The sequence below is a fragment of the Musca vetustissima genome, unplaced genomic scaffold (genome assembly GCF_032173495.1).
Source record: "Musca vetustissima isolate MV318-11 ecotype Yass unplaced genomic scaffold, APGP_CSIRO_Mvet_v1 utg26577, whole genome shotgun sequence".
NCBI lineage: Eukaryota > Metazoa > Arthropoda > Insecta > Diptera > Muscidae > Musca > Musca vetustissima.
Genome location: NW_026885480.1, coordinates 51803 through 68889, shown reverse-complemented (window position 1 = coordinate 68889; position 17087 = coordinate 51803). Strand labels below are relative to the sequence as shown.

The following is a 17087-nucleotide window of genomic DNA, read 5'->3' as shown; positions in this document are numbered from 1 at the left end:
GTAATCTCAATTCCAAATTTCAGCATTCCAGCTCTGTGGGTTCACGTAAATACAAATTGTATCAAATTTAGTACCATTTAGTACAAGTACAAATTTCCAAAACTGCACCCCACGCCAATCCTACACTTCAACAGTAATTTTAATTCCATATTCCTGTATTCCAGCACTATCAGTTCACCCAAAGTCAAATTGTACCAAATATAGTACCATTTAGTACACTTCTTACTCATAAGTGCAGATATCAAAATCTACCTATATATCCTGATTTAATTTTAATATCCTGAATTCCAACCCCGTACAGTTGCCTCCAAATCAAATTTGTACCAAATATAGTACCATATAGTATTTTTGGTATGCACGCTTCCACAACCACCTTCCTATTGCGACCCTACTTTTCAACCTTGATTTGGATTTCAAATCCCAAGTTCTTTAGCTTTATCCGTTTGAAATTGTTCTAATTTAGTATATTTAAGTAATTTTCGGTTACTTATGGTTCGAATTCCAAAAAAAACCTTTTATACATATATTCGACACTCCATCAGTGACCCTCATTCCAAGAACCAGAGTTCTACCTCTACCGGTTCGCCAAATACTATTGGTACCACATTTAGTACTTTTCGTTCCGATCTTGTACGAATTCCCAAAAACACAGCATTATGTGACAGATTTGGAATAAGGGTAACCCTCATTCGTTAAGTCAGTCAGTCAATCAATTACTCTTTTATTTATATACCTAGACAGTTTATTGTTTCCAAGATCTATAGGTTCTACGAAGCGATTGGAGAGAGGAATGACATAAGCTAGCTTATTAACTATAAAAGACCTCGTATATCTTTCCATTTTTCAATATAACGACAATAAAAAAAGCATAATTCGTCATCCTTTGTCCCGTTTCTTTATATATGTACACAATTTTCTAAAGTTCCGATGTATGCGACATCATTCGTATACACAATAAAACTGACTCTTACGTGATTCATGTCATTGCTAGATAAACGTAATGTGATTAGCAGAACCATATACCTTTTAATTTATCCACTAGTTCTGCTATTGATCGCTAGGTGGATCTTCTATGCATTCATAATCCTCTATAGATGCCACACATGTAATTAACAGGGTGATAAAATATTTTTATACACTCATCCTATTGAGGGTAACCATCTGTGAACACAACAACATTTTATAAAATAAGTTTCGGTTCGTCTTCGGACGGTAACCATCTGTGAACACAACAACATTTTATGAAATAAGTTTCGGTTCGTCTTCGGACGGCTCACAAGAAATTAGCTATTATTTAGACCCTCACCTGAAGACCTACAGTAATAAGAAGGCCCTTATCTCGTCTTGTTAATATTGGCCTATTTTTTAGGGTAGCCTCCTAAAGTAGATCCCATAAAATGGTACCTATGTATTTTCGGGATTCTGACTTTGTTGTTATTTTAGATCCTCATTGGATAGAACATGTGCATAGTAATAGTTATAAATGTTCGCTTAAGGTTTGAAGCAGGTCTTATAATACGGTACTTCCCATAATTCGGTCTTTGAGAAGTTTTTGAGCATTTTATGAACTAAGTTCAATATGGGTCCACTCTTTGGAGTTGTTCCGAATTTTTTCGGTATTTTTAGAAGTTTTGGCACTTGTACTTTTATATTTAGTGATCCTCATTGATTAGAAAAGCTCCATACCATAAATTATAAATATTGGTTCACTTTTTATTGTAGCCCACATATTTCCAAATTTAAATCTTTTTAATAACCCGTTATTATTAATTTCAAATTTTAAAATCCCTTTATTTTATGCAAAGTAATTTTTGGTTTCCCTAACCCTTTGTCTAAAGTAATTTTGGCATCACTTGTGACACCACAATATTGGCAGCACTTTCACAAGTCAGTAATTCGAAAGTCGACTTAGTCATCCCTAATGAAGAATATCAAGAAAGTAGAAACAGAGAAAACTTTGTGAAAATTAGTCAAAAGAATTAAACTAAAAAATTAATTATTAATATCGAAACGACTAGATCTAATTATTTACTAACGAAAAACTAGCCAACAATTAAGGATAACGCAAAGAGAATAAGAAATCGAACACAAAAACAAAGAGTTTAAAACTCAATTTTTTAACAAAAAATGTCTCGTGAAATAGTTCAACACTAAAACAAAAAAAGTGAAACGACAAGAAAAAATAAAAAAAAAAACACTAAACAAGAACGTCAAGTTGACTTGGCTAGCTGGCTGCTGGCGACGACGACAACGAAACAGAGAGAGAGGAATAACCGAAAAAAACAAAAAGTGTAAAGTTCGCACAACAGTGTTTGTCCGTCGTCGAGGCACAAGGTGTTTTTGGCGTACCTACTACGTTCCGTATTTTCGTATAAATTTTCCTATTGTTTTTCGTTTTTTTATTTGGGCAAACAAACGGCGACGACGAATGACTTTCCTTTTCGACGAGGGAAGGCCTTTAACCTTTGTTAGCATTTGCCATTTGGTGTTATAATTATAGAACAATTCCTTAGGAATTGGTATTCTGCTGCTGCTGTTACGGATATATTGCCAAATCTTCTACTTCTGCCGCTGTTTGGGAATCGGGAAGTGCAAAGCACTCACTCTCACTCAACATTATCATTTCCACAACAACTTCGACCAAAGACAACATACCCTCCAACCAACCAATCAATCTACTGAAGAAGAATAATAAGAACAAGCATTCCACATTTTTAGACTGCACTGAGAATTCCGACACTGTCTACAACCAACTAATTTTTCGTATTGTTTTTTTTTTTAATAAATTAAATACTACTACTATTACTACAAAGACCAAGACGACGACTACTCATCGCTGCACTACTAGTGGGGGAAAGACCTTGAGAGAGCTGGCTTTTTTGGTTGCAAATAATCGCTAAAACGCTCTGATTGCCGTGTTTTGTGCCGTTCATTTATGATTTTGCAAAATCACCATCACCGACCAACCAACAACTAACCAAGCAAACAGCCTGCCTAAGCAAGATAGCCGACGACAACGACAAAGCACATTGGAATTGTGTTTTGAAATTCATTACATATAAGTGGCTACGATTGTTGCTATTTTATTGCACATCCACATCTAGAAGTTGTTGCTGTTTTTCTAAATCAACAATCAGCTGGAAATTATTACTGAAGTGGTGGTGACCGGAAGAAAAATTTGGCTTCAATTCACATTAGAGAAAACAATAACAACAACAGAATATTAAAAAAGAAAACATCCGAAATAAATATCACCAGCCGCTACAATGTCAATACGAACCAAAGTTCTTGGCATGGTGGATGTCATGATGCGTGTTCCACCTATTTTAATTATAGATGAAATTCTCAAAATAGATATGGGATTACCCAGTAGTAGTGGTAGTAGTAGCAGCAGTAGTAGTAGTACTAATGCCGGAGGTGGTGGCGGTGGACCCATTGATGCAGGTGGTGGGGTCATAGAGGCAACATTAAATGCCCTTGATAATAGTACAGCCGGTGTGGCGGCATCTGTTGCCGCTGCGGTGACAACTGCTGCCACAACAACAGCCGCCACTGCCACTACGACCAACAGTGGTGGTTTTTTAAGTCAAATATTTGGTGCCCTAGTCGATGATTTTGCAAGTGATACATATATAACGGACCTGCTTGGATTAACATCAGTGAGATTTCTCATATGTCTACTGGGTGAGTTGTACTCCTTTTTGTTGTTGTATTAATTAATTTTATCCATGGAATTCATGCAGGTATCACACAATGTTGTAGTGCAAATTTTTAAAGTTGATATGCTCCACTAAGAACCCTTGGACCCATATTGAATATTGTCATTATGGGTCCTAGTTTTTATAATAACTGCCTATACTATATGTCTCCACCTTAGAGCCTATTTAAAATGGCGTGAAAAACATAGAATGACTTCAAGAATGAAATGTCTGGTTTAAAATATGATGTGTTGACAACATCGTTCTGTATAGGAGAAACATAATCCAAATTATGCCTATTAAATATTTAGCTGCTTACAATAATTTGCCCTAAACTCTAATCAAGTCGATGTCCAATCATATGGGATGAACCTGCATATAGGCTGGTTACCGATCCATGTTATTCCCTATGGTAATCTAGTCGTATATCCTTATTATTTAAATTACGATTTTGTAGGGGTGTTTGTATTAAAATATATATGTTCTTCTATTCAGTCTTAGTTGTATTAGTCAACTTTAAAACTAATGGGAAAACACGAAGGTAGATCTATAAAGATTCATGACAAGGGAAGTGTGGGGCACCCCAAGGAAAAAGTGTACATCGTTGCAATCAGACCCTAGGTTTGTGTTGTCCACATTTCTAAATTGACGAACGAGTCTTCCCAATAGTTGGAAAACATCCTCGTAGAATATATGTATTCTTTATTTACCCTGCATAATAATATAGAGTATAATTAGTATTGGATATTATTTCAGCCATCGTGGTTACCTGTCAGAAAGCATCTACATCATTTGTAAAGAAATATATTCTACTGATCAAGTCGAAAAGTGATCTCAATTCGTACTGATGATAAAATGAGTAGAATACATCCTTTAATTAGAATTTTTACATCCACCGAGGTCGCGTTCTGCTCCGTGTATCACATTAGGATAACGCGTAACCTTGTAGAGGTGCAATGCAATCAGTGCCTAGGTTGATGTCACCTAAGGCATTACTCTGGCCTATTCAGTTATCGTAACTGGACAAACTCCTTTGTGGCAAGCTGTTGTAGTTCCCCGCCCACTGAAAGTTCACAATCAACATCTCGTGATAACGCTGTAACATCCCGCTCCATCTGTAATTGGTCAGTTTGCAGGAATATCATCAGGAGAAATATTACATGTGTTCGTTGCAACAGAGGCAATAGCTGGTGTCACATGAGAAGGTGTACAAATCTACGCTGTCAGCGATATTGGCCGGTAGACTTTGTGGTTGACTGATGTTTAAATACTACCTCAACCAGCACCTCACTAAATTATCACTTTCCATCCACGCGAACCATGAGATCAGGTATTCACTTCTAGCCCAAGTCCAATGTGGGCTAAGTATCGCCGAAGAAAAAGACAATTCGCAGCCATAAACGAAAACTTCACAGTTAGAATAACGGTCCACTGTAACAGTCCCACAGACATTACGATCATCAGCTCGTCGCTCATCGCCTTAACATCTTGGCAAACTCATGTGGCCCTAGACTCCGATCACATTCTAATTGCGATCACGTCGGAGAAGTCCAGACGATATGTTTGCAAAGTTAGCTGGCTTGTTACAGATGTCATTAGTTTTATTTATGGCGGTATATAAAGTCTTTAACTACCTCGAAGCTGTAGTTCTCAAGTTCCACAGTTGGTACGAGTCCACTGGACGTATTGTGCGTTGATACCATTAGCTTTGTCTTCTCACCATCTACTGCCATATCCACTTTACAGAGTCCTTTTCAATTTGTTCAAAGGTGGCTGCTACCACTCGCAATGTTCGACCTATTACATCGATATCATCGGCGTTGGCGAGTAACATGTTTTGCTTGGTGTAAAGTGTGTCATTTCTGTTCACCTTTGCCTCTAGTATGACCTTTTCCAGTGGGATGTTAAAAAGGTCACACGAGAGGATGTCACCTTCTCTGAATCCTCATTCGGTATTAAAGGGCTCCGAGAGTTCCTTTCCGACTTTAACTGTTGACCTTGTGCTAGTTTTGCAGGAATGCCAAACGCAGACATGACATTAAACACCTCTGAACGGATATGGCTGTCGAACGCGGCTTTATATACGAATAGGAATAGGATTGTGTCGATTTGTTTTTCGTGGGCCTTCTTCAGTATTCGTTCTAGGGTATTTTCTTCAAGCTTTGCAAAATGCTCCTTCCAGATCCTTAACTAGCTGTCTGTCAGGCTGCCTTCTTCATCTGTACAGGAGGATGTGCTTGCAGCAAAGCCTGTTCAAATTGAATTCCGATATATTTGATTCATATTTTAGGGTACCTACAATTCGAACACTCCCACACAAATATTCTGACTCATTTCATTATTGGCTAATTATTCTGCTGCTGTTTCTGTTTTTATTTATTTAAACATAATCCAAAACAGAATGAAAAGTTAAAAGACAGAATGAAAGCAAAAAATTTGCTTTGTGTGTTTCTACAAAAAAAAGGGGGGCACGTAACATCGGACCACCAACCTGTTAAATGACTAAACGGGAATGCAATAAAACAAAAAATGTATATAAACAAATCATGTGCCCGCCAGCATCATACAATTGTTTTCACAAAATGCAAAGCAATATTTAATAATTAACACAAATAATTTTCAATCCCAACAAATTAGAACTTATTGAAGAGAATATGGATATAAAGACTGAGGTGTTTTTCCAGTTCTATTTTGAAAATATTTGATATTTATTTTGGGATTTCCCCCCTTTTTCTAGCTCGTAAATATCAACATCATTTTGTAATCTATTTACCCGCATTCGTTATCATATATAATATAACTATATTGCTGCCATGTGAATAGAAGGACTCAGACATATGTATGTGACGAATGAGGAAAAGCTCAAAGTCCATGCGAATGATGAAATGTGATGACAAAATAAAATTTGTTGCAATTTGTTTTTCAATGATTGTATTGGTCACCAATTTTGCATGGTAGATATTTTTAAGAATATGAATAACGCTTTTTAATTTGGATCAAGTTTCAAGCTGATCTGAATAATAGGTGTGTCTGGTTACTTTCCCTGCAGGAATTGTCCAGTAACTTCTTTCTGAGAGAGTAAGGTAGTTTTATTCTCTTTTGCAAGAAAAATGCGAAAAGTAAACAGACGGCATCCCTGCAGAAGCTTGCAACTAATCAGCTGATTTGTCAAAACAAACCAATTTGTCCGCCATTATAAAGAATTAAAAGAAAGAAAACACAACCAGTTTAACAAAAACAAAAACAATTAGTCTTGCTAATTCCAAAAAAAATTATTTTCAAATTGAAAGCACAAAAATAAATAAACAAACAATAGAAAACATCTGATTGAATGTCGATGTATGAGAAGAAGAAGAGTTGCAAGAGATTGCAAGAAGAAATTTTTCCAGCAAGAATTTGCAAACTCTCACTGAAAGAACTGTCAAAATTTCTCTCTCCAACCGCTCTCTTTTGCAGAACTTTTGGGTTAACAGACGACTTCCAGTAACAATTTGTAACAATTGTTACAAACTTTAGGGTAACCAGACACACCTAATATTCCTATTGATACAGTTGTTTGTTGTCACAGGTTATCTGTAGTCGAAGTACTTTTCTGAAAATATTGATATTAAAACTATTGATACACGAAAATACAGAAAATTCTATGAACTTATATATGAATGGAAGAGGGTATAAAATGTGTCCTCTTCGATATGGTCGATCATTCCATGCAGATATCCGATATCACTAATTCCACCTTTCCGTATGATGTCAAGCGTATGCTTGATAATTGCGTTAGTGGTCGGAATGCCTTGCTTATGTTCTGTACCAAATATCTCAAACTCATAATTGGAGACGATATCATATCTCCCATTTGTTCAATGTGTATCTGGCGAAAATCCCCATTTCTCCAACAGATGTTTCCATTTCTTCAGGTCCAAATATTGTCATCGTAAGCGCAACAACATAAGGCGATATTTGCAATAGTGGTGTCAGAATTTCTCCGTATGCGTTCTTCTAATTCAATGTCAAATTTTTGTTTTTGTTTTTTTATTTGAGTTCATCTGATATATCGATTAACCCATTATGTGTAAATTTTATAACTTTCTACGTACAACGTATTATTGATATTTCGCTATATAGTATGTATTGAAAATTAAATGAATCTCAAATGCCTTTTACCCAGATTTCATCTGAAAACTTTTATTTATTTTACATATAATATTTGCGTAAACAAAATATAATCTTTGATTATACCGACCAACCGACCGATGTGGTTTTCTTATGTTTGTTTTCTATTAACTGAACAATTTACACCACATTTAGCAATGTTTTATAAAACATAATTATCTAATTTGTTGTGTTTTTGTTTACAAACTACTATTTCTATACGCTGATACGCATTTTTGTTGTTCTTGTTATTGTTAATTTATATTTTGTGGTTTTGTAATCATTGGTCTCTTTATCGGCGTTATACGTTTTCCTTTTTTCTGAAGTTTTTGGTGGTTTACTTAAAACAGATTTTGTTTTTTTATTTATTTATTTTAAAAAAATGTATATTTTTGTCAATGCAGTGATGACGTGGCCTTTTTTTCTTGTTTAAATACAAATGTATATACATTTGCAAGGTAATATCCACGTATATCCATCCATTCAATGTGTATATGTAGCTTTATTGAATGAAGTTTAAATTAGTTACTTTTGGCTGTTCTGAAAGTAAATGTCTGTATGTACTCCTCATATTCAATAACACTTTCTTAACCTTATTTATTCTGAGTCATGAGTTAAGTAAATATTTGTGTTGTTATTACGTCTACATTTAAATATGTAGATATGTACTTTTAATCAATAATTTAAATATTATTTATAACGATATCGTCCTTATTCACTACGCAAGTATGTTCTTATTTTAAGGAGCTGCAGTTAGCACATTTTAATTTCTACACAAAAAAAAACATTTTTTTTGCACACTGTAAAATATTATCTTTACAAAGACTAGTTCAAGTCCTCCCCCAGAAATGGTCAATATTTTTATAAACTTGTAAAATTTATTTAATTGGATGTAGGCTTAGATTACTAACTAGGGCATATACGTTTCTGATATATGGCTATGGCTTGTTGTGTTTGTTCTATATGTGTAGGAATTTCGGTATTTGAGTCAGAAGATTCGCTGTATCCTATCAGCAAATGTTCACATTTTCCGATTTTCTACAAGGTTTCTCAAAAGATTAGGATAAGGTTTTGAAGTTTCCCCAAATAATATTTCTGCTCGTTTTTTTGAAGATCTTAGCAACGTTTTCAAAATTTTGAATTTTAGGATATCGGTGATTTTAGTATCGGTCCATGTCTTAACATATCAAGAATTTTCGTAATATAAGTCCAATCACAAAAAAATAATAATAGAAAACCCAGAATAGTACTCGAGTAGCTGCAAATTAAATTTGCATTCGCGAACTGTCACTAGGTTCTTGAAAGTCCTTCCAAATAATAAAAAAATACGAAAGAGCAGAATGCTATTGGACCCGTCTACAGTTTGCGGATAATGGAAAGCCCAAATAATGAAATTAGCATTCACGGACTGGCAACGGGTTATGGCAACACTTACATAACTGGCTTGAAAAAGATTTCACTACCTCGAAGCTATAGTTCTCAAGTTCCAAAGTTAATCCGAGTCTACTGGACGTCTTGCGCGTTGATACCATCAGCTTGGTCTTCTCGCCATTTACTGCCAGTCCCATTTTGGCAATTCTTTCAACGGTGGCTGTTACCGCTCGCAATGTTCGACCCATTATGTCGATGTCGTCGGCGTAGGCCAGAGAGCGTTTGGTGTACAGATAGCCATTTCTGTTCACCTTTTCCCCTCGAATGACCTTTTATAGCAGGATGTTAAAAAGGTCACACGACAAATTGTCAGCTTGTCTGAATCCTCGTTCGGTATTAGGTACGAACTCCGATAGGTCCTTTCCGACTTTAACTGCTGACCTTGTGCCAGTAAAATTTATCCTGAAGAACCGTATTAAATTTGGAGGAATGCCACACGTAGACATGGATTTAAACACCTCTGAGGGGCTGTTGATTACGGCTTTATAGTCGACGAACAGATGGAATGTGTCGATGTGTTTTCCGTGGGTCTTTTTTCAGGTTTTGGCGCAGTGTAAAAATGTGGTCTATAATGGATTTGCCAGGTCTGAAGCCGCATTGTTATGTTAAAAAAATGTCATTGACCATTGGCTTCAGTCGTTACACAGCACGCTGGATAGCACTTGTAAAAGCACCCGTCTCTGGAAGGGCGAACACGACACAAACACCTTTCTGAAAAAAAATCGACAAAAAATCAACGACTGATCCCCTGTCAAAGCCCCGAGCCAGAGATTTCAAAGTGCGACAGTTGCTGGAAATGCCCCAAACGTCATTTGAACATTTTCATTTAGAAAATATTTGGGTGGGTAACAATTTTGAGTTTTTAGAAGAAAAATTTTTAAGTATTCAAATGGTGGGGTACTTGAGTCCTAAAACCTAGCATTAAACTTTCTTGACCTAATGTTAGTGGAAGCACGGACTTTGGATCCTTTCATTGGTTTTATTCCCTTCTTACTTGAAACTCTTGATATAGAAAATATTCAGTTAGATATTTTGTGTTCTTCTTCGTGGATTTCCATTGATGTATTTTTAGCATCAATGATATAATTCCTGTTTGAATCTTTTGATTGTTTGACATTTTGTATCACATTCAGCCCCGTAGAGGAATATTTATATTTAATATTGGTCATCATTATTTTTTTAGTAGTTCAGTATTATTTATTTTTGTAGTAGTTTAATATTTTTAAAATTCCATTTTAAACTAATTTTCTTAATTTCCTTTTCTTACAGGTCTCGTCTGTGCTATTTGTGTGGTGATGCTTTGGACAAGGCATTTGGTAATGGTGTATATGTTTGTGATATCACTGGGTCTGACGTTTCTCTCACATTGGTCAAATGTAACGGCGCTGGCGATAATCGAAAAATCGCCATGCATACTGGAGGATGTTCTATCAATGAATACAACACGTTTAATGGATACGGGTAGTGTTGTTGTAGCCGTGGCACCCCATGTTGTTGCTCAATGGTTTATGGGAATGCTGTTTGCCTATATACATTTGGGTCCACGCTATAAACTTGTGCAAAAATCAATGCCATTGATATTTGCCAGTCCCATTATTTTAGCCACACTACCGCTGAAGCCAAGAATAATAAAATTTCTACCCCTATTGGCTGATACCGTACCATTGATGTTAACCAAAATCACTCTGCTAACCAGTGCCATGGATGCCGGTAAGACTGTCTACAATGGCTATCAATATGCCATGAATTTTGTAAGTAATTTTGGTTTGTCGGCATTAATTGAGAACGAATGGCAGCGGCTAAATGTGCCAAGTGTTTTAAGAGTTTTCTGGACCATAAGGTAGGTTTGGTTGATTTTTTAACTTCCATGTGGAATATTTGCAATTAATATTCGTTTTTTTTTTTTTTCTATTTATCTTTAAAGGATGACCCATGAATTCGTTTCAATGATGCTGCGCAATGAAGTCAACTCGGCCAACCTCTTACCCACCATACAAACCCTACTCGTCGATGGCTGTGGAACATTAACTGCTGTTCTGGGCATGACATCTGTTATATCGGTAATATGCCACTATATAGGCAAAGCTTTCCAATGGTATCTCCTGACATTCGACAATGAAGAGGAAAAATCTTTGGGTACTGTATCGGCAGTTTTGTTCTATATATTGGCGCTACAAACTGGCCTAACATCATTGGCACCCGATAAGCGTTTTGTGCGTCTATGCCGCAATTTAAGTCTATTGATTACGGCATTGTTGCACTTTATCCATAACATTGTCTCACCCATACTGATGTCGTTGAGTGCTGCACGCAATCCATCACGTAAACGTCATTTCCGTGCCTTAACCGTTTGCGCTTTCCTAGTCATTGCACCAATATGTTTACTCGTTGCCCTATGGAGACGTCATTCTCCATCCACTTGGCTGTTGGCTGTGACCGCATTTTCTGTGGAGGTTGTTGTGAAGGTAAGATGGACAAAATATCAGAGGCGTGGATTATTTAATAATTTTCCTTCAATGCTTTTTCATTGGAGTGGATTTTATTTAAGTATATTTTTTCAAGGGTTATCATAGGTGTGGATTTTTTTTTAAAATATATGTATTTCCAAGGACTATAATTTTTTAAAGAATATTTTTCCAAGATTTATTTTTTTCATAATTTTGAAAATAGTTCTTTTTCAAATTTGTTCGAGGACAATCGAAGCGTAGATTTTTCAAAGTATTTTTTTTAGGATAATGAATATTTTTTTGGAGGACAATCCAGGCGTAGATTTCTTAAAGAATATTTTTTCGAGGGCAATCGAGGCGTTGATTTGTTAAAGCGTTGTATTAAATATTTCAACTTAAATTATAAACATCTTTAAATATATTTTTAAATATCCTTACTATATTTATTCTTAATACTATATTGTTAATTTCTTTCCTTCAGGTTCTTGTTTCCTTGGCTACCTATACATTGTTCCTTTTGGATGCATGCCGTTCATCGTTCTGGGAGAAATTAGATGACTACTTGTATTATGTACGCGCCTTTGGTAATTCCGTTGAATTTTGTTTTGGCATTTTGCTATTCTTTAATGGTGCCTGGATATTGGTTTTCGAGTCGGGTAAGTCTGATATTTTTTTTATTCTGTATCATTTGTGCTTTTTGTTTTCATTGCTTTATAAGTTTGGGTGTGTGTGTTTTTGCGTAGTCTTCTTCTTTTTTAGTTTTTATTTATATAAAAACTTTTTGGTTATTATTTTTTTCTTTTTTGAAATTTTCATGTCATCGCAAATTTCTTGTATATTCAATATAATTCGAGATCAAAATATAAAACACACAATAATTGAATTGATTGAAATAATTATCATTATTAGGATAAAGGAAATCGGAAAAATTGAAGATCGAAATAAAAAAAAAATATTTAAATTTCATGTTTGTTTGTTAATTGGAAAGTAAAATTCTCCCCATTTACTATTTCATGTGAGAGAAAGAGATAGTTATGCATTTCATTTTAATCCAGCCATGAATTGGACGGACTGTAGATTTCGAAGTTGCAGTTCGGCAATTTTTCAAAAAGCTATCAAGGCGTTGATTGTTTAAAGAATATATTTTCCAAGGACCAACAAGGCGTAGATTTTTTAAGGAATATTTTTTCCAAGGACCAACAAGGCGTAGATTTTTTAAAGAATATTTTTTCCAAGGACCAGCAAGGCGTAGATTTTTTAAAGAATATTTTTTCCAAGGACCAACAAGGCGTAGATTTTTTAAAGAATATTTTTTCCAAGGACCAACAAGGCGTAGATTTTTTAAAGAATATTTTTTCCAAGGACCAACAAGGCGTAGATTTTTTAAAGAATATTTTTTCCAAGGACCAACATGGCGTAGATTTTTTAAAGAATATTTTTTCCAAGGACCAACAAGGCGTAGATTTTTTAAAGAATATTTTTTCCAAGGACCAACAAGGCGTAGATTTTTTAAAGAATATTTTTTCCAAGGACCAACAAAGCGTAGAATTTTTAAAGAATATTTTTTCCAAGGACCAACAAGGCGTAGATTTTTTAAAGAATATTTTTTCCAAGGACCAACAAGGCGTAGATTTTTTAAAGAATATTTTTTCCAAAGACCAACAAGGTGTAGATTTTTTAAAGAATATTTTTTCCAAGGACCTACAATGCGTAGATTTTTTAAAGAATATTTTTTCCAAGGAACAACAAGGCGTAGTTTAATAAATATTTTTTTCCAAGGACTAACAAGGCACAGTTTAATAAATATTTTTTTCCAAGGACTAACAAGGCATAGTTTAATAAATATTTTTTTCAAGGACTTACAAGGCATAGTTTAATACATATTTTTTTCCAAGGACTAACAAGGCATAGTTTAATACATATTTTTTTCCAAGGACTAACAAGGCGTAGATTTTTTAAAGATTATTTTTTCCAAGAACCAACAAGTTGTAGATTTTTTAAAGAATATTTTTCCAAGGACCAACAATGCGTAGATTTTTTAAAGAATATTTTTTCCAAGGAACAACAAGGCGTAGTTTAATAAATATTTTTTTCCAAGGACTAACAAGGCATAGTTTAATAAATATTTTTTTCAAGGACTAACAAGGCATAGTTTAATAAATATTTTTTTTCCAAGGACTAACAAGGCATAGTTTAATAAATATTTTTTTTTCCAAGGACTAACAAGGCATAGTTTAGAAAAATATTTTTAAGAGACTTTTTTAAACAACATTTTTCAAAGACTATCAAGGCGGAGTTTTTAAACAACATTTTTTAAAGGACTTTCAAGGCATAGATTTAAAAAATATATATTTTTTCCAAAGACTATCAAGGCGGAGTCATTAAAAAATATTTTTCAAAGACTATCAAGGCGTGGTTTTAAACAAAAATGTTCAAAGACTATCAAGGCGGAGTTTTTAAACAAGATTTTTTAAGGGACTTGCACGGCATAGATTTAAAAAAATATTTATGTTTCCAAAGACTATCAAATGACTACCAAAAGCTCATGCATTTATGTTGTGTAGATATCCAGGTTGTTGTTTTTGGTACTCAGCTTTTATATATTTGAGCTAAGAATATTGCCGAAGGAAATGGTTCCATGTTATCGAGCTTTGTGGGCTATTTCATTCTTAATGCTTCCAATGGAAAAAAATGAAACCATATCCATAATATCATCCACATTACCTAAGCATTGCCATTCATTTGTCAAAAGAAGCAATTCATCTATTGCAATGTCCCAATTCCTAACCCCCCAAACAAACATCAACAACAACAATCAAACAAAATTTATCAAAAAATACAAAAAATTGCGTGTGCATGTAAATTTTTTTTATTTGGTTGATTTGTGTACCGTATAATATAACTTGATAGCACAAAATGCTACAGGCGGCGCCATCCGTGCAATTATGATGTGCATACATGCTTACTTCAACATTTGGTGTGAGGCCCGGGCCGGTTGGTCGGTGTTTATGAAGAGGCGATCAGCTGTACATAAAATATCCACACTACCAGAGGCAACACCCGCCCAGTTGCAGGCATTCGATGATGTTTGTGCTATATGTTATCAGGTATGATTTGGCAATACATTTGATTAAACAATTAATAACAAATTGTACATTTTTTATTTAGGAAATGCATTCGGCAAAAATCACCCGTTGTCGTCACTATTTCCATGGTGTATGCCTGCGCAAATGGTTATATGTCCAGGATAGATGTCCATTGTGTCATGAAATCATGATGTACACGGATAGAACCGATGATGCTGACAATAATGTGCCACACCAACAGGATATGGATGCTCCGTTAGTTAATCGCAATAGAGAGGTGAGTGTGATAGACATGTTTTCCAATCAAGATAATGAGGTGGAGTATGGATTCAAATACAAAAACAAGGGACTATACTTACCCAACATGAACCCTAAATACCAAATTAAATATCCGTTGTTTGGAAAGTGCAGTTAGATCCTCCCAAATAACTTAAGTAGGGCGTCAACATCATATGGGTCTTCCGTCAACAGAATACCAAACGAATCTTTAGAAGAACAAAGCCCAAAGAAGACCACCTACAGTTACCTAAATGGTCATACATAGCAGGCCAAATCCTCTCCAAATGGGTCTTCAATCTCTACACAACTAAATTTTAAAACATTTTTTAAATTACTCTCTTTCATTTTGCAGGATGTAGCTATAGAAAATGCTCGTAGCCGTTCGACAACAACTGATGCTGATAACAATACATCATCATCTTCAACGTCGACGACATCAACATCTGCCAGCCTCTTGGCTAGTGCTAGTGGTGTGGCTAGCGTAAGCTCTGGCCTCGTTAGCAGTAATTTTAGTACGGGCAGTGGTGGCGGAAGTTCTGCATCATCGTCACAGATGAATACCACCGCACCGACAACATCGAGAACAGCAGCTGTTGCTGCCACCGCCACAGCGGCAGCGAGTAATTCAACGCATAGTTTTCGGTTTCAACCCGATTTGGATGTACAGGATTAACTATAATTATAATTTAATGTAACTATAAAATAAAAAAAAAACCCAAAAAACACAATAAAAATAAAATATTATATATATACTATAATTACTACTTTAGGTGTACTTATGTATAAATGAAATTTGCAGAAACCACATACACAACAACATATGTTTATTATAGAAATTTAATTAATTAATTTAAGTGAAAAACACACACATTTCTGGGCGACAATATATTTTTATTAAGATTTTTTTCTTTTTTCATCGAAATAAGTCGTTTTTTTGTTTGTTTATATAAATACTATGCATAGATATGTGTTGAGTTTTTTTTTTAAGAAAATAATATTTTGTTTTAGAAAAAAAATGAAGGGAAAAAGCATTGCTTAATTGTTTTTTTTTTATAAAATAAAAATTATATACACATAAATAATTATTTAAAATTGAGATGATTTTAATGTCCTTCACTAAAATGGGAAAGATGATTATTCAATTTGATAGAACTTTTAAAAGGATGTGCTATTCTAAAGACCACGTAAAGACCATTTTAAACATCAATTTGGTTTCCAGTAAATAGAAGGTCCATTCATGCTAATTTCCATGCTAATTTATTTTTCTATAGATTAAACCCATTCGATCTTCTATAGATAGTAGACGGAGGGAAGAAGAATATTCGATTTGATAGGTCTTTTAAAGGGATGTGCTATTCTAAATACATAGAAGGCCCAGTTGGTATTTTATAGATATAAGACCAGCCTTTTGTTGATGGAAGGCCCTTTTGATATGCTGGTATTTTATTGATTTAAGGGCCTTCAGTTGGTATTTCCGTGTGTGTTTTTGGATCGAAGACCCCTTTGACCTTCTGTACGTAGAATACCCATTACGTTTTCTGTAGACCCCTATGGGGTATTCTATCAAATGAAGAACCCTCCAGTCATCTGTAGATAGTAGACCCTTTTGATATTCTGTTTGGTTTTATATTTATCGAAGACCCATTTGGTCGTTTGTAGATATTTTGGGACCGTTTGGTTTTCCATATTTTGAAGGTATACTTCATATTTTAAAATTGACTGATCAATTTGGTATTCTATGGTAAAAGCTGTAGGTAGTTAAGAATTCCTTTGGTTTTGTATATATAGAAGATGGTTCCTTGGTCAACTGGAACTTACGCTTATGTTATTGTAGAAAAGTAGTTAATTTTTCCACTCATGGGTCTTGCCAATTGGAGGAGGCATTTGTTTGTTAAGGGACCACTACGATAAATCGAGTATGGAATTGCGATTTGAAAGATCGATTATTATTCCCAAAAATTGTATACTTTTGAGTATTCTCACTATTGATTTACACT

General features: G+C 34.7%; 1 protein-coding gene across 1 annotated transcript; it reads left to right on the top strand.

Annotated features, from left to right (window-relative positions):
* Nucleotides 1-3238: 3238 nt before the first annotated feature.
* LOC133332752 (protein TRC8 homolog) lies at nt 3239-15763 on the top strand. Its single transcript, XM_061541129.1, has 7 exons — nt 3239-3684; nt 10548-11118; nt 11203-11743; nt 12207-12381; nt 14636-14832; nt 14894-15088; nt 15443-15763. Exons 1-7 carry the CDS (start codon nt 3267-3269, stop codon nt 15761-15763), a joined length of 2418 nt encoding a protein of 805 aa, XP_061397113.1. The 5' UTR covers nt 3239-3266.
* The last annotated feature ends 1324 nt before the right edge of the window (nt 15764-17087 follow it).

Bases quoted from the DNA above. Each gene is read 5' to 3' on its own strand.
- LOC133332752 (XM_061541129.1), top strand. From the start codon at position 3,267: ATGTCAATACGAACCAAAGTTCTTGGCATGGTGGATGTCATGATGCGT. The intron at 3,685-10,547 runs GTGAGTTGTACT...CTTTTCTTACAG, and splicing joins ATTTCTCATATGTCTACTGG to GTCTCGTCTGTGCTATTTGT. The intron at 11,119-11,202 runs GTAGGTTTGGTT...TTATCTTTAAAG, and splicing joins AGAGTTTTCTGGACCATAAG to GATGACCCATGAATTCGTTT.